The sequence below is a fragment of the Phacochoerus africanus genome, chromosome 2, assembly GCF_016906955.1.
Source record: "Phacochoerus africanus isolate WHEZ1 chromosome 2, ROS_Pafr_v1, whole genome shotgun sequence".
Lineage (NCBI taxonomy): Eukaryota > Metazoa > Chordata > Mammalia > Artiodactyla > Suidae > Phacochoerus > Phacochoerus africanus.
In genome coordinates this window covers 274,457,790-274,480,232 of record NC_062545.1, presented here as the reverse complement: position 1 = coordinate 274,480,232, position 22,443 = coordinate 274,457,790, and the positions used below count along the sequence as shown (strand labels likewise).

The following is a 22,443-nucleotide window of genomic DNA, read 5'->3' as shown; positions in this document are numbered from 1 at the left end:
GTCGCAAGTACTGCTAATATTACTGTGGTTGGTTACCTACCTTCTTTAAAAAATAAAATACCAATTTTCTGTTAGCAGTCGGTGAAATAAAGTTTTCCTGCTTTTCTACCCAAGGACATGGAGCCTCTGAATTCCATCCCAGATCCCAAGGGCCTTCCAACCTCACACCTCCGACCCTACAGGTTTGGTTCAGTAGACCACCAGTCATCTGACAGGGAGAAGGGACCAGAAAGGGGGCTGCCACAAACAAGTGTAAAGTCCACGTTATGCCATTTTCTTTTAAAATAAACGCATTTTCATTCCCACTCAGGGGCATTATAGGGAATAAATTAAGTGGAGTTCTAGAGAAATCTTTAAAAAATAAAAAGAAATAAAAAGAAATAAAGTTATTTAAATTAGTCCAAGGTGTAGCTATTTCTGGGAATCCTTTTACATTATGATGTTCCCAGCCAGTCAATACCAGAAAACGGAAAAAAAAAAAAAAAAAAAAAGGGGGAGTTCCCGTCGTGGTGCAGTGGTTAACGAATCCGACTAGGAACCATGAGGTTGCAGGTTCGGTCCCTGCCCTTGCTCAGTGGGTTAAGGATCCGGCGTTGCCGTGAGCTGTGGTGTAGGTCGCAGACGCGGCTCGGCTCCCGCGTTGCTGTGGCTCTGGCGTAGGCCGGTGGCTACAGCTCCGATTCAACCCCTAGCCTGGGAACCTCCATATGCTGCTAGAGCAGCCCAAGAAATGGCAAAAGACAAAAAAAAAAAAAACAGAATTCTCCGTCCTAACCTCTGTCCCCCTCAGCAGTGTACATACTAGCTCTCCTGAAGACACACAGTCCCTGCCCCCTCCCTCCAGCAAAAGACAAAAAATAAAAGGAATCCTCTATCACCTTTCAGGAGTCTAGTGTCAAAGAAGCCTACAATGACTGAAAGTGCAGTACAAAGACCAAAATAAAATAAGACCCTACCACCCTGGAAACCGTTCCGAACCCATCCCTCACACCCCTCGCCCTCTCCCCCCACAGAGGCACTGCCACGCCCTGGCCGCATCCTGTCTTCCCCCAGACCTCCTATCAGTCCTGTGCCTTCCATGCCGCACCACACCCTGGGCTGGTTCGCCCGCTTCGACCTGCCCTCTTCGTGCATGCCACCACCACGCTGCCACCACAGGGGTCTTTCCACAATCGAAATACGACCAGGTCCCTCTTCTGTTAAAATCCATCCAGGTGGCTGCTGGCCAAGAGGCAGAAGAGGAAGCCTGGGAGGCGGCCCGGCCCGTCAATGCTCAGTGACACATGCTGGCACGGTCACCTGCGGTGATGTGAGGAACGGCGCTGCTGCGTGTCCCGCAGGGTGGTGGCCGTTTGCAGGTAACGCAGGAGACGCTGTCCCTAGCAGGTAGCAGGCCCTCCAAAACCAGCGGGAGTCGTCACTACTACTACCTCCACTGGAGGGTCGGAGCTCCAGGAGCAGGCACGCAGCCCCTTGGGGTCTCGTCTGGGACCATCACCCCCCACGGCACCTCCTCTTCATTCCAGCCTCCCCAGAGGCCGTGCAGTCTCCCTGTTGCTGCCTCACCTGTGCACACCTTGACCCGCGCCTACCCCTTACCCTCCTGGCCTCACTACCTCGAGTCGACCTCTGACCGCTCCTGCCTCCCCGCCGCCTCAGCTCCCACGTGGCCCCACTGGGGAGGACTTGGAGTCTGCTGAGGACATGGTAAGGAATCCGTACGCCTGGGCTCCATGGCAGACAAGGACTGTTCAAATCTCAACCCACCGTGCTCCTAAGACAGTAAGTTCTGAGCCTCAGCTTCTCAAGTGCACAAACGTTTCAACCTAGCCCGGCTGTCAGGAGGGGTCCAGGCATTCTGCGTGCAGAGAGCTTTTGTACAAGCGCGGGAGCGGCAACTGGCACCAGGGCCCTGTGCTCGCTACAGGGTAATGATGCCTTCTCCTACTGAGGTTACCACAATACTATGAACTCCTTGGGACCCGAGACCAAGCACTCTTTTTTTTTTTTTTTTTTTTTTCCTTTTTAGGGCCACACCTGAGGCATATGGAAGTTCCCAGGCTACGGGTCGAATCAGAGCTGCAGCTGCCGGCCCACGCCCCAGCCACAGCAACGCCAGATCTGAGCCGCATCCTCAACCTACCCTGCAGCTTGCGGCAATGCCGGATCTTAACCTGCGGAGCGAGGCCAGGGATCCAACCCACAGCGTCATGGATACTAGTCGGATTCTTAACCTGCTAAACCACAGCAGCAACTCCAGGACCAAGCACTCCCATTACAGTCTTCAGCACCTGCCCAACGCAATGCAGGACAGGCTGACCGCACACCGCTTCTGGGACTCAGTTGTAGGGCACCTGGCGCTTGTCCTCAGCAGCAAGGTCCCACGCTAAGTCACGGCTGGGGAGTGCATCTGCATCATCTGTCGGCCTGTAGTAAATGTAGCAGAAATGACAGGCAGCAACGGTGGAAGGCAAATGCCGCCTGACCAGGAAAACTTTAATAAAGATCTGGGAAACAGAGTCGCTTCTAAAGTGGAATACACACCACAGCCAGGATCCTGAAACAAGGTAGAATATGAAAGTACACGTCTCTGGGCTTCCCAAAGAAATAGGGTTTGTCACAGTCCCCTACAGGCAGACGGCCCGGTGACATTCTGGTGCCTCCACACACCTCCTGTCTGTGGGGAGGGAGAGGTTCCACGAAGCCCTGCCCTGGCCCAGCTTCAAACCTTCCAGCTCTGCCGTGGGCCTGCGAGCCATAAAAGCATTTTCAGTCTGTCACAGGCCATTTGCAACGGACTGAAAGCCTCCCCCTCTGCCTGCCAGGCCTGCGGTGGTTTGAAAACACTCATCTCACATTTCCTGTGCTCTCCTACAGCATCCTCGAGGCTCCCGGGTCAGTTTAGACCCGAGTGACTCAAGCAAAGGGGCTCCTGGAGGGCTGGCAATGTCCCCCGAAGGTCCTGTTCGCCACCACTGTCCCTAGTGCTCATCTGAACAACGGAACACAACCCCATGAAAGGCATTTTGGTTCTAAAAGGCAATGGCTACTTCTATTCATGGCCCACCTTTAAATTAAATTTTAAGGTCTTCACGGTATCATGCTATCACCTAAATTTGAGGACTCGTAAGATTGATAAGGATTAAGTCTCTAAAGAGAATTTAAGAGGAACAAGACTAAAACTTATGCAACTGAATGTGATCGAGTCACAGCCAGTACTTACTGATCCCTTCACTGGGTGCCAGCACCATGCCCAGCACTTCACCTGCACTGAGTCCCCACAACCCCACTGAGGAGCCTCTGTGACGAGTGCCCTGTAAGAGAGGGGGGAGATGGAAGCAGCAGGAGAGCGACTCAGCTCTTCTCCCTCCAGTTATCCATCCATCAGCTGCCTGTCAGCCTGTCCTCTCACTTTGTCTCCAGCACTTCTCTCTGGGGATCTCGCACTTTTTCCTTCTCCCCTCTGGATCCCTTCTCCCCTCTCCCTCTGTCCCTCCCCCACCCCTTCCTCCCCTCTCACCCCTTGGTTACCCCCTTCCCGGCTCCACCTGTCTTTCTGTCTTTGTCTCCCAATCTGTCTGTATCCCCGCTTCTGTCTGTCCTATCACCACCACCCAGCCCAGACAATATAACAAAGTACTGAAGAAAGAAGGGTTTGAAAACCAGTTTCAGAGAATAACAACTGTCATTATCTGAGGACGCAGTTACTTTCTCAAAAGTCAGTCACTAGCAAGCAATTCTTCCCAGTGGCTTTGGAACTACAATTTCCCCAGGCAAGAAAAGGAGACTGACCATAAGTTGATAACTGTTAAAGCTGAGCGAAGGCGGTTCATTATGCTGTCTACTTTTGTTATAGGTTTAAAATTTTTCCATTAAAAAAAGTGAAAAACAAAATACATCTAAGAATTTGTTGTATAAACCATTCTTCTGTGTGTTTAATTAGGATTCACCATTACAGAGGAAAAGTTAAATTCTTCCAATGTTTCATCTGGTCTTTAGCAGTTATATATACTTTTTGTTTTTTCCCCCCAGTTTTATTGTGACGTAACGGACATACAACATTATATAATTTTAAGGTATACGACACAGTTATCTGGTATATGTATGTACTGGGAAATGGTTACCACAAGGAATTTAGTTAATACTCATGCCCACACACTAATTATTTTCTTTGTGAGGAGAACCTTTAAGATCTACTCTCGGTCATTTTCAAATATACAATGTGGTACTGTTTTTGGTTTTGGTCTTTTTAGGGCCACACCCAGGGCATATGGAAGTTTCCAGGCGAGGGGTCAAATTGGAGCTGCAGCTGCCGGCCTACACCACAGCTCACAGCAACGCCCGGATCGCCAACCCTCTGAGCAAGGCCAGGGGTTGAACCTGCGTCCTCATGGGTGCCAGTCAGGTGTGTTGGCACTGAACCCCGACGGAACCCCAAGACTGTTCCTATAGTCCTCGTGTTGTGCAATGCTATGCACTGAACCCAACAATTACCTGTAATGACTTTTCCTGCTTCTATTGCAGATTAGTGATTATCCTAGCAAAATTACTATCTGATTTTACAATAAGGTGATAAGTAGTATGAAATTTTCAGTTTTCACATTTGGAGCTGTGGAAATACTGCCTCTAGAGGAGGTAAGATTTCAACTATGAACCAATGAGATTTTTCCTTCCACAATTAAAATATTCACCATGGGAATAAGAAAGGGTCAGAGGAAGGGAAGATGCTTTTCCTTAAAACCAAGGACAGGAAGTATTAATTACATGCATCAAAGCAAACTTGGAAACAAACTGTTTTCTTCAACAAGAAAAACTGGGGTGGGTTTAGTTCAATTTCATCATTACTTCAGCTATTAGAGAAATCAGCAATGCCAACGTTTTAGACTGTGAAATATTTACTTAAAATAACAGCTAACATTTGCTAACATCTTGCTCTGTGCAAAAGAATTTAAATGAAGTCTCTCATGTGAACCTCCCAATTCAGGAAGGTAGGGACTGCTATGAGCCTTATTTTAGAAATGAGAGCAACACGTCCAAGGTCACCAGGCAGGACGGCTGGCATCCAGGCCCAGACGGGCTGGCTCCGGAGCTGTGTGTTTCACACGAGTGTGGGACCTCAGCCATAAAACTGCCTGACTTAAGGACATCTCAAAGGATGTCCCGTCAGTATAAATACATACATTTAGCACTTTATTAGTTTCAAAACTTTCACTTGAATCAACTTTTACATCCTCAGAACAATCCTCTAAGTTGGGCTAGACAGAAAATGTTTGTCCTCCGTCTTAGCGGCAAGGAAACAGAAAAGCTGAGATCGCTTGACTCCGAACTCAGAAGTAATTCCAACCAGAGTGACCTGGGGCCCTTCCTCCTCCTCTTCTCTAGAAACCTCACAGTGCTGGTATGAGGAGGAAATGAGGATGTCTCTGCGGTGCTTGGTGCCAAGGACTGTCACATCATCAGGGCTCAACGATTTCAATGCAACCTCCAACGAAAAAGACTGACTAGCTTTCTATTAGGTTACAGAAAGAGCTTCAGTTTCTTTGTTACTAAACAAGAGAAGTATTTGATGACCTCAAGAGAGAGGATTTAGAAAGAAAGCATAAGCTTCTCTGAAGCAGAAGTTCTAAAAGCGTATCTCGTGCGGCTGGCACCACATAAAGCATTCACCAGAAACTGGGCTGCTGAAAATAAGTGTTTAAAAGCGGGCCCTTAAAATAAATGTAAAGGTTCAAGAAGAGTTCATTCCACAGACATTAGTTTTTGATTCCACAGCACAGAACTGAAGCGTCCATGTACGACACTCAGGCACAATGTATGCAAATACAAACACAGGGGCAAATAAAAGCAAACCGGAAAAAAACAAAACAAAACAAGAAGAATTCAATCTGCTGATGTTCGTGGGTTTTTTTTCACACCTCTAGGAAAGGGAAGAAATAATCAGAAAACCCAGTGCTTGAAGGAGACCTAAGATTGTAAAGCTAAATGTGGACACAGTGAACAGACACTGCTTTCAACTCACATTTTCAAAAAGTTGGAGCACAAAACTCAAATGCTATAAATGCTTATATATGTTTAAAATGCTTCTATAAGGACACCCAAGAAACTGAAGTGAGGTTTCTATGGAGGGCAACTAGATAAAGAACAAAATTCCTTTTCACTCTCCTTTTAGAATTCTTTTTATCATGCACAGCTATTTTAATATACATTTAAAAAAGTCTCATTCTTCAGCGAAAGGTAATGATTTTTATCAGTATGGGGGGGTGGTTTCTAACAGAGAAGAAAAGAATACCCTTATTTCAGGGACTTCAGTATTTCTGAAGATCCCATTATAACATCCACAGAGAGTTCCACAGAGAGTTCCAAAGGAGATAAACACTTTACTGCTGGTAAAGCAGCCAGCAGCCTAAGCTGGGCTCTCTGGAGCCAGACAACAAGGGTTCAAATCCCAGTACCACCACCTGCTAGCTCTGTGATCTCAGACAGGTTTCCCAACTTTCAGATGCCTCAGTTTCCTCATCCATGAAACGGAAACAACCAAAGGGCTCTCCTGGGAAATAAGCAAAGTAAACCATATAGAATGCTGAAACAGTGTCTGGCCCACAGCGAGCACTTAGTGATTGCTGCTTGGACAGCCAGGCCCAAGTAGCAAATGGGTACATGATCAAGTTGCCTTCACGGCTGAATTTTCTTTGATAGAATGGAAAACCTGACCATATTCAATTTTCTCTGTGCTCTGGGATGCCTGGGCCCTGAATGGGTGTCAATGAACACTGAGTGACTGATTTAGGACATCGGTAAAAACAAAAAAGGCTGGATTACTCATCCAGATGTTGGCAAGTATTTTTCCCAAGTGACTAAGGGTACATCCAGCCTTTAAGAAGCAATCACTGAGGTGTGTTAAATGCTCTCAACTACAAAACAATAATTCCATTTACTTTCTCCAATTAAACATAACAACAAAAGAAGGAAAATTCAATAACAAAAAAGAATGCCTAGAACGATACCTCCCGAGATGAAGCCTTAACCCAAGGCAGTATGCTATAATAAGATTTTTTTTTTTTGAGATTTGAGAGTTAATATTATTTCTAGACATACTGGAATAAGATATTTTAGATTTTCCAAACAAACAAACAAACAAAAAAACACATAATTAAAACAGCCAGGTAAGAACAAAATTTCCTGTTTGCCTCCAGAAAAACAAAACAATGTCAAAGCACTGCTGTGACCTAAACTTTCCTCCAGCTCTGCAGTTACAAAAGTCCATTCATCTACTCTGCCTTAATAAGCATCCATCTGCAAAATGGAGATGATAATGCCTAACACTAACTCGTTACAGATGTAAATGAGAATGTGTTCAGCAACTTGGAAAATAAGCAACATATTAAAGGAAGATGATTTTGGCTGCCCAGATGCCAACTTTTAGGGACAAGCCAACCATTTTCTCCCTCTAAATGCTACATTTTGTGAGCCCGCTCCATCTGGATATGACTCCTCCAAGGCTGGAAGTTCTAGAGAAGGAAGGAACCAATGTACAAATCTTGCGGCAAGAAGGGCTAACAGGTTTCACCTATGTCACTGGTGTTTATGGTTTGAGCTGCACATGTGACTCCAGGCTGACGCTCAAGCCAGAAAGTTGGAAAGAAAAGAAAAATAAGTTAGAGAATTAACAAGGCCTCCATTTATTTCCTTCAGTTTAAAAAAGAAAAACAACTTTAAGTCACTACAGCAGAAATTCTACTTGTTCTAAGATGAGCTTTACATTCTTATTCCTATTTTAACTCTAAATGAAAATGACTTTGAAATGCAAGAAGAATTACATCTCTGAAGTACAATTAGCCTTTCTGCTGCAGGCAAAGAGTCTGGGAGGAGCAATCCCCAAATCGGGTAAACTTCAGGGCCGTCCATGAAGCTTTCGCAAAATGAAAGCGATCATCCTCAGTTTTTCTTTCCCTTCCCGTTGTCACCTTACCAGAATAGAAAACAAAGATACGGCAAAGAAAAAAAGGGGGGGTGGGGGTGGAGAGAGATGAGAGAAGAAAGCAGAGTGGAATGGAAGAGGGAGAAAGTGAAGTGCGCCGGCCCTGAGGCGTTCATCGAAGGAACCTAACACGAGGTTACCCTCCGCCGTCCCAAGAAGTCTGGACTCATTCAAAATGCCTTCTTAAAACGTGCTGCAATTTCTCCTTCTCCTCCGAAAGGGAGAGAATTCCTAAGACCTTTCCATGGTCCGTAGATAAGATGGGGGGGGGGGTAGAAAGATCTCTGGAAATTCCGTATCCATAAATGGTAGAGCCTTGGTCCCTTTCTACACGGGACTTAATGAAAATCATATGTTTCACAAACACAGGTCGACCTTTTTGACACATAATTCCCAATTAGCGGTGGAAATTCCATAACGTGGGCTCACAGGCCGTTGAGGCCTGTAGGGCTCGCTTTCTCAAACTTTTGGGTAGAGCCCCGCAGTTGGGCGCCCCCAGACTCCGCCAACCGACGTGGGCTCTCCCGGGGTTCGGAGCGCGGGGGCCGGAGCCCCGCACCCTCCCAGCGCGCGGCAGCGCCCGGGGCGGGCGAGAGAGAAAAAAAAAAAAACCCACCCAGAAAGAGAAAAAGAAAGAGGGAGCGAGCGAGGAGGGAAAGGGAGGGCGCGGGAGGGAGCGCGCGCGGGCGGGCGGGCGAGGCCTAGGAAGGCCCGGCGCGGGACACGCGGCCGCCAAGCCCCGGGCGCGGCGGCGGCCGCCGCTTACCTTCCAGGTAACAGCTGGAGGACGACGAGAGCCCCTTCTTGGATTTGCAGCCCACCAACTTCAAGCAGATTTCCAACATTTTCGCGTGCCGGCGGCGTCGGGGCCGGCGCCCTCCGCTGGCTCCGCGGCGCGGCTCAGGCCCGGCTCGCGCGGCTGGCCCCGCGCGCCCTCCCGGGCCCCCGCGGCCCCGCCATGCCGCCGCCCCGCCGCCCCCCGCGCCCGCCCGTGGCCGCGGCCGCGTCTCGCTCTCGGCTCCGGACGCGCCGGTTAACAAAGGGCCCCGAGCCGGGCCCGCGAGGCCCGCCCCCGCCGCCTTAACCCTCTCCGCGCCGCGCCGGGACCCAGAGCTGCCCGGCGTTCACCAGGCCCGGGCCCGCCCTAGACCTTCCCCGCGGTCCACGACCAAGCCCCCGGCCAATTTCTAGGTTAACGAGAGCGCGGGGGTGGTTATTTTAAGCGCGGCATCTATTGGTTCTCAACGTGGGGAAGTGCGGTGCTAACACTCCAAGAAAGATTGCACAACCAAGGCAGGCAGTTGGCGAGGGCAGACCTGCTCAGCATCGCTTTAGGAACCTCAGGCATCTCTGTGGCAAGAGATGCCCTCGGTCTGCCCCGCTTCAAGCCCAGTTCCACTGTGCACGGTGCCCTGGCAAACCCTACGTCCGGAGAATGCTGGTGAATAATGCACATTCCTCTGGAATGACCAATACCGGTCTCATTTACATTCAGGGAGCTTACTGTGATTAAGGCTAACCCAGTGGGTGTCTGAGGAATGAATAACCAGAGAGCTGGAACCCACATGTCAACTACACATCTGTGGAATCAAACATCTAGAGACAAGAGATGTACAAGTTCAAATTCACACGTACTTTCTGATTGTAAAGGGAGTTTAGTCTCCACAATGAGAACCCCTCAGAAGCATGGCCTGCATCCCTTCTTAAAAGCAGCCTCATTTTCTTCAACACAGAACTCTTCCCTTCTTTGGTGTGTGCCACGGAGGGGCAGCTTTCTCTTTTTTTTTGGGGGGGGGAGTATTTTTAGGGCTGCACCCAAGGCATATGGAAGTTCCCAGGCTAGGAATGGAACTGGAGCTGCAGCTGCGGGCCTAGGCCACAGCCACAGCAAATCAGGATCTGAGCAGTGTCTGCCACCTACACCACAGCTCACGGCAATGTTGGATTCTTAACCCACTGAGCAAGGCCAGGGATCGAACCTGCATCCTCATGGATACTAGCAAGGTTCATTAGCACTGAGCCACAACGGGAACTCCCAGAGGGTCCACTTTCAAAACCCATTTCATTCCTGTTCTTGGCTCAAATCTTTTGATAACTACTGATACTAGACAATATTATAACATATTATAAAATAACAATAATCACAATAATGTGTTACTTGGCACAAAACTGGAACTCTAGATGGGTGGGAAACAATATGGAACCCAATCATAGCAAATAACCTAATAAAAATCATATAAACTTCAATAACTATAGGAAAGGGAAGTCATTTAATAAATAGCATTAGATAACTAAATTGCAACAGGGAGAAAAATTTAGCCCACATCACAGAGCCCATGAATACTAAGAGCTGACATGTACTGAGATCTTAACTATGAATCAGACTCTTGTGAAAAGCGTGGTCTGTTCACTACTACAATGCATGTGCACAACTATCTTGTAAGGAAAACGGAGTTACTATCCCGATTCCTCAGATAAAAATCTGACATTTAGAGGGAGTTCCCGTCGTGGCGCAGTGGTTAACGAATCCGACTAGGAACCATGAGGTTGCGGGTTCGGTCCCTGCCCTTGCTCAGTGGGTTAACGATCCGGCGTTGCCGTGAGCTGTGGTGTAGGTTGCAGACATGGCTCGGATCCCGCGTTGCTGTGGCTCTGGCGTAGGCCGGTGGCTACAGCTCCGATTGGACCCCTAGCCTGGGAACCTCCATATGCCGCGGGAGCGGCCCAAGAAATAGCAACAACAACAACTACAAAAAAAGACAAAAGACAAAAAAAAATCTGACATTTAGAGATGTCAGGCACCTTGCCCAGAGTCTTACGGCTGGAAACAAGCAGAGGTGGACTCAACCCAGGTCTGCCTGGCTTCAGGGATCAGGATTCTCACCCGTGTAATATGCAGCCCCTTCCCACAAAGAATAAATTCTAAGTAAATGAAAGCTGTGGATCTCTATATGTTTGGTTAACTAAGGTTGTCATATGTTTCAGAAGTCTTGGTTAAGAGCTCCTGGCTACAGTGATCAGCCCCAGAGGCAAAACTGGCCTCATTTGCTGTCTAGCCTCTCCTGTAATGACAAAAACCTGAGTATCTTCAGTGCAACGAGAATGGCTAAGTAACAAGACTCAGGTCTGTCAAAACTAGCACATTGTACGGTTCAAGAATGGACTGGATGTGACTAGTGTTTATCACAGAGTTTCTCAGCCAAGACATCATTAATTTTTCCAAGATGTCCTGCCGAATTCTTTTTTTTTTTTTCTTTTTCTTTTTAGGGCTGCACCTGCAGCATATGGAAGTTCCCAGGCTAGGAGTCGAATCGGAGCTACAGCCCCCAGCCTATGCCACAGCCACAGCTACAGCAATGCGGGATCTGAGCTGCAGCTGCAACCTACACCACAGCTCACAGCAATGCCAGATCCTTAACCTGTTGAATGAGGCCAGGGAATGAACCCATGTTCTTGTGTATACTAGTTGGGTTCTTGTGTATACTACTGCTGAGCCACTACGGGAACTCACCAAATTTTGACCAACATACACAATGTGTTTTTACTGAAATTCAGTGGACCTGTGGTTTGTGTTGTGGTACCGGGTCAGGCCTCATGAGCACCTAAGAAGACACAGCAGTCCCCATCACCTGGAGACACAGGGCTACAGGGCCACCAGGTGACAAGTGCTGTGACTGTGGATGCCATCAAGATTCCGAGAGACACTATCATTCTACAAAGAGTCTGTGTGTAATGATGACCAGCTTGTTTAGCGTTACTTGAAACTTTCAACTTCCAAGTCTAATGCCAAAACTAAAATTCCAAAAGGTGTCACCAGTACAATAAGCTGAAAAGTACTATCTGCGTTGCTGCCCTTTTGGAAAGTTCAAGGGCTTTGAATCAGACTATGATGAAGTCTATCTTTATATGGCATTTCATATGTAATGGGCTCTATTCAAATATTTGTTCACATGTGCTGCACTTTATATTAGGATGCAAGCTTATTTTAAAGAGCTTAATAACTATTTCTAATATTCTGCTTAAGTCTAAAATGACCGTATCCTTTTAAAACCTCTTAAAATGAGTAATGCTTATAAACTGTGTCCAAATCTTTTAAAATATGGTTATAAAACCATACATCAGCAGGTCTGGCAAGACACACTGAATTAGCGGCAATGAATACTGAAAATATCACCAAGCTGCATGCTACCATATTAATCCACGTCTACACCTCCCAGACCAGCTTTTGATGCTTTTGAAACTCACTTGCAAGATTAAAAAACAAAACAAAACAAAACAAAACCTTCTGTTACAAGCAATTAAGAGAGCTTCAATCTTCTTAATAGAATGAAGAAAGGCTCAGAGTACCTGTCCTGGCTCAGTGGTAATGAGCCTGACTACTATCCATGAGGATACAGGTTCAATCCCTGGTCTTGCTCAGTAGGTTAAGGATTAAGGATCCAGCGTTGCTGTGAGCTTGGTGTAGGTCACAGACGCAGCTTGAATCCCGCGACCCTGTGGCTGTGGTGCAGGCGGGGCAGCTACTGCTCTGATTTGACCCCTAGCCTGAGAACTTCCATGTGCTACAGTTGCCCTAAAAAGACCAAAAAAAAAAAAAGCCCAAGAAGGATTCCCTTTAAACAACCTTAAATCTAAAAGCCTTTAATGTAATTTTAAAAAGAAAGAAAGGAAAAAACAAAGAAAATAAAAAGACTGTGAACTTGTTTACTATGTTGCATTCAGTTTGGGAAAGGAGTGAACTTTTTTTTTAGGGCTGCACCTGCAGCATATGGAAGTGCCTAAGCTAGTGGTTGAATCAGAGCTGCAGCTGCCAGCCTGTGCCACAGCCACAGCAACTAGGGGTCCAAGCCTCATATGCGAACCTATACACAGCTCACGGCAATGCCGGATCCCTAGTCCTTAACCCACTGATCGAGGCGAGGGACTGAACCCAACTCTTCATGGATACTAGTCAGGTTCATAATCCAATGAGTCACAACAGGAACTCCCCCCCACACTTTATTTTTTCTTTTTGGGGGCACACCTGCGGCATATAGAAGTTCCCAGGCTGGGGGTCGAATCCGAGCTACAGGTGTTGGCCAACACCAGATCCAAGCTGAATATGCAAGCTACACCCCAGCTCTCAGAAACGTGGGGTCCTTAACCCACTGAGCAGAGCAAGGGATCAAACCCACATTCTCATGGATACTAGTCGGGTTCGTTTCCACTGAGCCACAATGGGAACTCCCAGGAAAGGAATAAACCTTTAATATGTGTCTAATATGTGCTAGGCACAAGCCTCACAACAATTCTACAAGTGTTGTGTAATTTATCTCCATGTCAAGGTGAAGAAACCGGGGGTTCAGCAGGGGTGAGGAAGGGTGAGTATTCTGTCCAGGTTCACACAGCTAGGGAGTAGTAAGGTCTAAAGCTTCTGAATGTTCCAAAATGGACATAATTTGCAATGTAAGTGAAAGGTGGGTAATTTGAAATAGAGGATAAAATAAAAATCATTAACTATTGAAAAATATGTCTTAAAAGAAAACTCAGGGAATGAGAACCATTTAAGAAGATTTAAAATATATTAAGAATATTAAGAAAGAGTGAATAAAGGTCCTTAAGTACATTAAAGCATGTGATTTAAGCTGTTACTCTAAAAGTCACCTATATGGACAACCTAGTTTCAATTGCCTGGGCTGCTTGCTTAGAATGCGGACTCTCTGGAGTTCCCGTCGTGGCGCAGTGGTTAACGAATCTGACTAGGAACCATGAGGTTGCAGGTTCGGTCCCTGCCCTTGCTCAGTGGGTTAAGGATCCGGCGTTGCCGTGAGCTGTAGTGTAGGTTGCAGACGCGGCTCGGATCCCGCATTGCTGTGGCTCTGGCGTAGGCCGGTGGCTACAGCTCCGATCGGACCCCTAGCCTGGGAACCTCCATATGCCGCGGGAGCGGCCCAAGAAATAGCAACAACAACAACAACAACAAAAAAGACAAAAGACAAAAAAAAAAAAAGAATTCGGACTCTCAATCTCCATTCTAGATCTACAGAATCAGGATATATGGAATGGGCTGTATTTTAACACCTTCCCCAGATGATTTGTGTACATACTTAAGTTTGAAAACCACAGTTTTTGAAGGGGGAAGATTTGCTTTCTTTTTTTGTTTTACCCAGGAATGGGTATTTCTAAGATTTATTCAATTGAAAGCAGTTTTTGAATTTAAGAAATGTATAACTCTAAAACAAGTTACCAAAAGAGAACACTTCTCTGAAGATTCTGGATAAAGACTGAATTTTTTAAGAGTCTGCATAAAGACTGAATTTTTTTTTTTTCTTTTGCCATTTCTTGGGCCACTCCCTCTGCATATGGAGGTTCCCAGGCTAGGGGTCATATCGGAGCTGTAGCCGCCGGCCTACACCAGGGCCACAGCCACGCGGGATCCGAGCCATGTCTGCAACCCACACCACAGCTCACGGCAACGCCGGATCGTTAACCCACTGAGCAAGGGCAGGGACCGAACCTGCAACCTCATGGTTCCTAGTCGGATTCGTTAACCACTGCGCCACAACGGGAACTCCCAAGACTGAATTTTTTAAGAGTCAGTCCTGTTTTTTTTTAAAGGTGGGGGGTAGGCCCATGGCACAAGTTGGTCAAGGGAAGAAGGCAGGAAGCTGATGCAGATGCGGAAGCTCCACCTGGGAGCAGCAGGATGGGGTGGGGGTCTAAGGGAGACGGCTGAATCTCACATGGTGCCTAATTTGGGACCCCCCCCCCACTCCCCCAGCCGCCCCCAGACCAAGATCCCAGATCTGACTCTTTCCAGCCAAGTCAATAACCTTAGGTGGGAAGGGCAAAGGCCCTGAGGTACATGCACACTATTCCACACGCCAACAAAGCCCACTCCCTCTGATCCCACGGCCACTGTCGGGTGAGAGCCTGCCAGATTCCCTAGTTCTCTGGGTCCAACCCCCTGAAGAATGCAGCTTAAAGATCACATCTATCATACCCACCTTTGCCCCTGAATAAGGGCACACGGGCATCTCCTCAGGTCTCGCAAGTTTTCACGGAGATAGCACTGTTTAGAGTCTCACAAAGGCCCAGGGACGCTGGCATGGGAACCCAGCTAAGAGGGGCCAGCAACACAGTGGAGGCTGAAGGAACTGTGATGTCACACCACCTCACTCTCCATCCCAGATGTGCCATTCACTGTGGTGGCTTGGGCAAGTGATTTTCCCGTCTGTAAAACCGGGGGGTAGTCCTAAGAGTAGCTACCTCACTGGGTTAGGGAGGTTAGAAATAGCGTCTGCAAAGTGCCCCATGCAGAGAAAGGGCTCGATAAACAGTAACTGTTGTTATTTCCAAAAGAGGACTCTTACTTCGTCAGGTGATGGTCTGTGTTCCTGCCTAAGTCGTACTGGGACTAAGTCAAGAGCTAAAATGAACAAATATGATACGTGAAAATGATTCCAGAAGGCACAGTCCAAGGGAGTGAAAGCACTCTGGAGGTTTTCCAAGGGACAAGGAAATCAACTTATTTTATTAAGGGAAAGAAACACGAGCTATGGGGTAGGAGTAGCAGTCAAGGTTCCAGTGTCACAGAGGCCTAGCTTTAATCCTGAAGCCAACATTTTGCAACCACAGCTTTGTGGCAAAACATAAACTCCACATCCCACGTCTTTAGTGAGGGTCTATTTCATGCCCAGGACTTGATGTGCAGGCCACACATATGACTGTCTTTCGGATAACATGTTTTGTTAGTCCCTTCTGTATTTTCAGGGCTATAATTCTCAGTGCGGGGGCAAATTTGAACGGCTCTAGAGGAAACCCACTTTCTAGAAAATCTCATTTTAGATTTATATATATATATATATATTGGTGGCCATACCCTTGGCATGTGGAAGTTGCCAGGGTTTGAACCCGTGCCACAGCAGTGATCCAAGCTGCTGCAGTGACAATGCCAGATCCTTAATCAGCTGTACTGCAAAGGAACTCCTTAAGATTTTACTATATTTTTATAATTAACAAGTCAAACATAACTATTAAACAATTTTTCTCCATATGCCTTAAATATTTTTATTAATATTTACTTTTAATCAGGGTAATATACATATATGGTTAAAAATCAAATAGTCCTAAAAGTCTTAATTAATCAGAAGTCCCCTGATTCCATCCACTAGTCTGTTTCCTCAGAGGCAGCCTTCTTCAGATTTTTCCTTTTTTGCTTTTTAGGGCCTCACTTGCAGCATATGGAAGTGCCCAGGCTAGGGGTCAAATCAGAGCTACAGCTGCCTAGGCCACAGCCATAGCATCTCAGGACCCAAGCCATGTCTGCAACCTATACTACAGCTCATGGTAATGTCGGATCCCTAACCCACTGAATGAGGCCAGGGATTGAACCCACATCCTCATGGATACTAGCTGGGTTCATTAACCACTGAGCCATAAAGGGAAATGCCGGATTTTTAATATCCTTATATTGTTGTTTCTACATTCAACAGCTTTCCATGTTATATATTAACTTGTTATAGCAGTATTATACTATTACCATCCCCAAGCCCCTGTAACAATAAAATCATAATTTTTGGTTAAATCAATGATCAGGGTTGACATTATGATGATGATATAAATATTGTTCACTGCTCTGCTAATAATATACTATGAATGTTTCCTTTATTATACAACTTTGTTTGTCCTGGAGATATTAATTGCCTTGATTTTTTTCCATTTAATTAGTGTTTCACACACCTATTTACTATTTTTCCTCAAACATTCTGAAGATCCGTCAAACACCTAGGAGTATTTTTTTCAAATACTAAAACACTTGAAATATCCTCAGTTCAATTTATCCTCAGTTCAAAATATCCTCATTTTGCTGGAATTCATTGCCGAGTAGCCAGCGAGAAAAAAGGTGCATGTCTAAATTCTACTCTACTCTGACAGTTTGGCTGGGTATAGAATTTTGGCTGAAAATCATTTTCTCCACTTAATTCTGAAGGCATTTCTCCACCATCTTCTACTTTCTAGTATTGTTGTTTAGAAATCAGAAATTTCACTCTGATTCCTGACCCTTTATGTATCACCTACTTTTCTCTGGAAGCTTTTAGGACCTTCTAATATTCTTGGTGTTCTGAAATTTTACAATGTTATGGTTTGGAGTGAGTTTTTTTCATGTATAACGCTGGGCACTCAGGGGCCAATCCACTTTTAAGATTTAAGTCCTTTGGTTCCAGAAAACACTCACTCCGCTAAGTTCTGAAATTTTTCCTGATATTTATTGTCTCTTAAATTTGCCTCCATTTTCTCTCAGTTCTCTCTGGAATTCCTACCAGATAGATGTATACAGAAGCCCTGGGACTGAACTTCTAATTTTCTTATCTGTTCTCTGCTATTGTCTAAGTCTTTGTCTTTGTGTTTTGTTTCCTCAGATAGACTATTTTCCAAGTCTTCTGTTGAATTTTGTTTATCATGTTTTCAGCATTAAAGAACTCATTCTTATTCTGATTGCTAGTTTTTATTAACACTATGCTGTTTTTTGTTTGCAATATTTTTCTCTGAGGAGAGCAAAGGAGAGCTCTTTTGGACTCTTGTTTCCTGCATTGTTTTTACTTCCACCATGTTCCCTTTTTTCTGTGAATTTGTTTAACCTCTTATTTATCAGGTGGAGGCTTTTCTCTAATGTTTGGAGAAATTTAGGAATAAAAAGTACACATGGAAGGGACACAACAACTTGTGGACTTGAATGAAGGGAGCTGGTGAGCTCACTTTCCATCAGGAGAATCCCAGAATGGGCTTGCTTTTCTCTGAGGTCATTCAATTTTTAAGGGTTTTTTTTGTTTTGTTTTGTTTTTTAATAGAAAAGATTCTTCCCATCTCTTCTCTGTTAGGGTCTAGGCTAACAGCTATTGGAAGAGGGCAGGCTGACAATCTCATTACTCAGTACATGGACATTAAAAAAAAAAATCTGCTCTTGCCCACCCCACTGTTTCCAGCCCAGTGGTGTACATGCACCTCTGTGGTGGGTAAGAGCCCTGAGTCTGGGGACTTTATAGGGCAACTTCTCAATACCTCTAGTCTCATGTAAGTGGAAGAAGTGGTCATCTGGGGAGCCATGTGAAGAATCTAAAAACTCCTTTCACAGACTTTCAATTGATCCCCTTGATTTCCATTAAGGGCCTCACTACCCCCTGCTTTCTGTGGTACTATGCCTCCAATTTCTGATTTTTTTTCCCTCTCAGTTTCTTACAAACAAACTGGCTTACTTTTATTTTTTATTTTTTTAATTTTTATTTTGTTGTCTTTTTGCCTTTTCTGGGGCCACTCCCACAGCATATGGAGGTTCCCAGGCTAGGGGTCGAATCGGAGCTGTAGCCACCGGCCTACGCCAGAGCCACAGCAACACGGGATCCAAGCTGCATCTGTAACCTACACCACAGCTCACGGCAACGCCGGATCGTTAACCCACTGAGCAAGGGCAGGGACCGAACCCGCCACCTCATGGTTCCTGGTCGGATTCGTTAACCACTGAGCCATGACGGGAACTCCCAAACTGGCTTACTTTTAGTCAAGTAACCACCTCTCCCTTTCAGAAAAGGTGAGACTTCAGCTTCTTTGATTATACTAAGTCTATTACCATGCTTTTTATTTATTTATTTTTTGTCTTTTTGCCTTTTCCAGGGCAGCACATGCAGCATATGGAGGTTTCCAGGCTAGGGGTCTAATTGGAGGTGTAGACGCCAGCCTACACCAGAACCCCAGCAACGCAGGATCTGAGCCGCATCTGCGACCTATACCACAGCTCACGGCAATGCCAGATCCTTAACTCACTGAGCAAGGCCAGGGATCGAACCTGCAACCTCATGGATCGTAGTCAGATTTGTTAACCACTGAGCCACGACGGGAACTCCGTCCATGCTTTTTATTTTTAACTGCCTTCCACTTTCCAAAAATGTGTTCACTTTTCTTACCTACTTTTCCTTTGGGGGTCTTTTTGTCCTTATATATTTTAATTAAAAAAAAAATCTTTTTACTATAATTTCAGTGGGGCTTAGGGAAGAGAATAGAAGTAATCTTTCATCATTTTTAATCGGAATCTAGTTTGACCATTTTACAGGTGAGACAACTGAGGTACAGACAGATTAAGTAACTTGTACAAAGTCTCAAAGCCAGTTAGTGGCAGAACCAGGAAAAGAGATCAGATCTCCAAATCCCCTTGTTATATTTTTTCCGTTATATGACACCCACTATGTACCTATAGTTAAGAGCTGACAGACTAGTTTTTGGATACCAGGCTGAAAAAGTGTTTAAAATTTGTTGCAAACTACAGGTCTCAAATTTTAATATTGCTAGTGGCAAAGAAAGAACCAAACTCTGAATTCTTAAACCCAGTCACATAAATTATAAACAGGTTATTAAACAAAAATGGAGGTTCTCAGGCTAGGGGTCTAATTGGAAATGTAGCTGCTGGCCTACACCACAGCCACAGTAACACGGCATCCGAGCCGTGTTTGCCACCTACACCACAGCTCATGGCAACGCTGGATCCTTAACCCACTGAGCGAGGTCAGGGATCGAACCCACAACCTCACGGTTCCTAGTCGGATTCATTTCTGCTGCGCCACAATGGGAACTCCTGGGATATTCTTTATTAAATTCTAAGTGCCTGAATTCAACATAAAGAGGTTTTGCATGATTTCATGAATTTTCTTTGTCCCTTTACTTTGGTTAACTTTTGAAATAAATGCCATAAAATTTTTATTTTAAATCATGGAAAGTCTTGTTTGTTCCCTTTAAATCTGAATATTGAATAAAGATTAAGATAGCTACAAAACAAACAAACCAAAAATAGCAATGTTGCAACAATCTAAATTCTTCAAACTATTATCTTTATGGTAAGGTAAATTTAAGCTCATGTAAGTAGAATTGGTTGATAAAAGAAAAGCCTGGCTATGTACATTCAATCCTTTTATTTTCAAACACTGGCACTGCTTTTGGCTTTTATAGTTTTGTTAAGTTTGAACTGGAAAAGCAATGGTTAATTTTTTTCTTCTCTTCCTCTAAGACTAAAAGAATCTGCGAAAGCAGCAGACCAGGCCTAGGAGATCACATTACTTTGGGGGTGGGGGAGAGAAGGCAGCTGGAGGGGAGTGTAGAGAGAAGGGCCAGAAGGGAAAGAAAACAAGTTGTCTGAACCTCCCCACAGCGCAAGGCCCAGCAGGGATGAGGAGGTCCGTGGAGGAGCCCATGTTTATCCAAGTTATCTGCAGGGCAGCTACAATGGGCTGTAGCAGTCTGGGCTCCCTCGATACTAAGAGCCTCTCCCAGCAGAGCTGCACAGGGGAGAGCAGATTTCTTGGTAATTGTTACCAAGGCCTGGAAACCTAGAAATGAAACACTCAGGGAGTGTTCATGTTTGTTTCTTCAAAACATTCAGTACCAATTTGTTTTGTTGTCAAGGTTTTAAACACACAAAGGACAAATGGATCCAAAAGATGTCTTCCCTACACTTTTTAGAAATTGTTGTTGTCCTTAGAAAAGCCATGGCATCTCTAAGTGAAACCATTCTTCTCTTTTTCTTCCTAAAGAGACAGATCTGGCATATTAATCCAGAACCACATATTAACCAGAGAAGAATGGCTCCAGTTAACACTGGAGAAGCTGTGCATTAAGTAGCACTGTCAGGGGAAAGAGCCACTTGAGAAGAAAACGACAAAACAAAGTCGACCTGGCAGAAGCTGTCCTCTTGTTTGCCACCCTTCCTACCAGATGGTGTATAAAATCTATATGCAGTAAACCAACTGCAGAATCCTATGCAATCACTAAGTCATTTTCACATTCCCCACGCAATAATTCGTATTTACGGCTACTTCACCATTAAGAATGTTCTGGAACAATTCTAAAACAATAGTAAAATGAACTTCTCCATAAGGTTTGGGCCAGTAACTGCATATCAACTAGACTTTGATGAAAAAGGAATGGGAATCCCACACAGAGTAGCTATAGGAACCCCCAAGCCCAGCAACAGCCCCTAACATCTGTTTTCTCTTGCCCTCGACCCTAAATTTTAAATGGACACATGGCCCCAAAATAAAGGCTACATTTTCTAGTCCCTCTGTGTCTGGTCATTACCATGTAACACAGTTTTAACCAATGGCATGTTCAGCAGAAACATGCAACTTCTGGGCTGGGCTCTTAAAAGGAACAGGAATGCCCTTCTTCTCCTCTGCCTCCCACTGCCTACAAGGGGACGGGCTAGCTGGACTGGGCATTTTGATCCTGAGGGAGAATCCACATCTTAAAGAGTAACAAGATAGGAGGTCACCATAGGAGGCAGCCGAGCCTGTGGAGCCCCATACACACCCAGGACTGCCAAATCAGCCTGCTGCAGAAGCAAGAAATAAACCTCTAGCTGTTTAAATCACTGGTATGCTGCATCTGTTTTAACAGCAACTTAGTCTTTACAATAATACTAAAAGACCAGTTTTACTTGCTTAAGACTAAGAATGTCCCAAATCAACTATTTCTTTTCTTTACCTATTAAAAACCACTGGAGGAGTTCCCATCATGGCACAGCAGAAACTAATTTGACTAGGAACCATGAGGTTGCGGGTTCGGTCCCTGCCCTTGCTCAGTGGGTTAAGGATATGGCATTGCCGTGAGCTGTGGTGTAGGCTGCAGATGCGGCTCAGATCTGGCGTGGCTGTGGCTCTGGCGTAGGCCGACAGCTACAGCTCCGATTAGACCTCTAGTCTGGGAACCACCATATGCCATGGGTGCAGCCCTAAAAAGACAAAAGAAGACCAAAAAAAAAAAAAACCCAAAAAACCACTGGAAATTCTCACGTGGTGCAGTGGGTTAAGGATCCAGTGTTGCCGCAGCTGTGGAACAGGTTGTAACTGTGGCACCATTTCGATCCCTAGCCTCAGAACTTCCACATGCTACAAGTGTGGCCAAAAACAAACAAGCAAACAAAAAACCCAATTATTAATTGGAGAGCAAACATTCGAAACAGTCCTATAACCTTTAGAAAAAATGAGTCTTAACTAATTGCTACAAAACAAATAGCATAGTATCTAGCTCATAACAAACACTCAAATATTACACGTTAATTATTATTACTATTTAACTGCCCCTTCCCCTTTCTACAGTTTCTGGTATTTGGTATGAGGAAGATTAAAAGTCCATGTGTTCTATTATATATCTGAGGAAGAACTTATATCCAAAACACAGAGAACTCTTATCACTCCATAATAAGACAGTAAACAAACCAACTTAGAAATGGAGTTTCAGGAGTTCCCATCGTGGCTCAGTGGTTAACGAATCCGACTAGGAACCATGAGGTTGTGGGTTCAATCCCTGACCTCGCTCAGTGGATTAAGGATCCAGCTTTGCCATGAGCTGTGGTGTTGCTGTGGCTCTGGTGTAGGCCAGGGGCTATGGCTCCGATTAGACCACTAGCCTCCATATGCTGCAGATGCAGCCCTAGGAAAGAC

At 45.4% G+C, this 22,443-nt stretch overlaps 1 protein-coding gene across 3 annotated transcripts in view; it reads right to left on the bottom strand.

Annotated features, from left to right (window-relative positions):
• ABL1 (ABL proto-oncogene 1, non-receptor tyrosine kinase) overlaps positions 1-22,443 on the bottom strand; it is a 149,076-nt gene that overhangs the window by 39,561 nt on the left and 87,072 nt on the right. Inside the window, exon 1 of one of the 3 annotated variants that reach the window (XM_047768709.1) lies at positions 8,745-8,901. The exons of the other annotated variants lie outside the window; for them this stretch is intronic. Coding sequence (XP_047624665.1) covers positions 8,745-8,823 — 79 coding nt within the window. The 5' untranslated portion in view covers positions 8,824-8,901. Of the gene's footprint in view, positions 1-8,744; positions 8,902-22,443 lie in introns of those variants that run through there. 3 annotated transcript variants of the gene reach the window in all.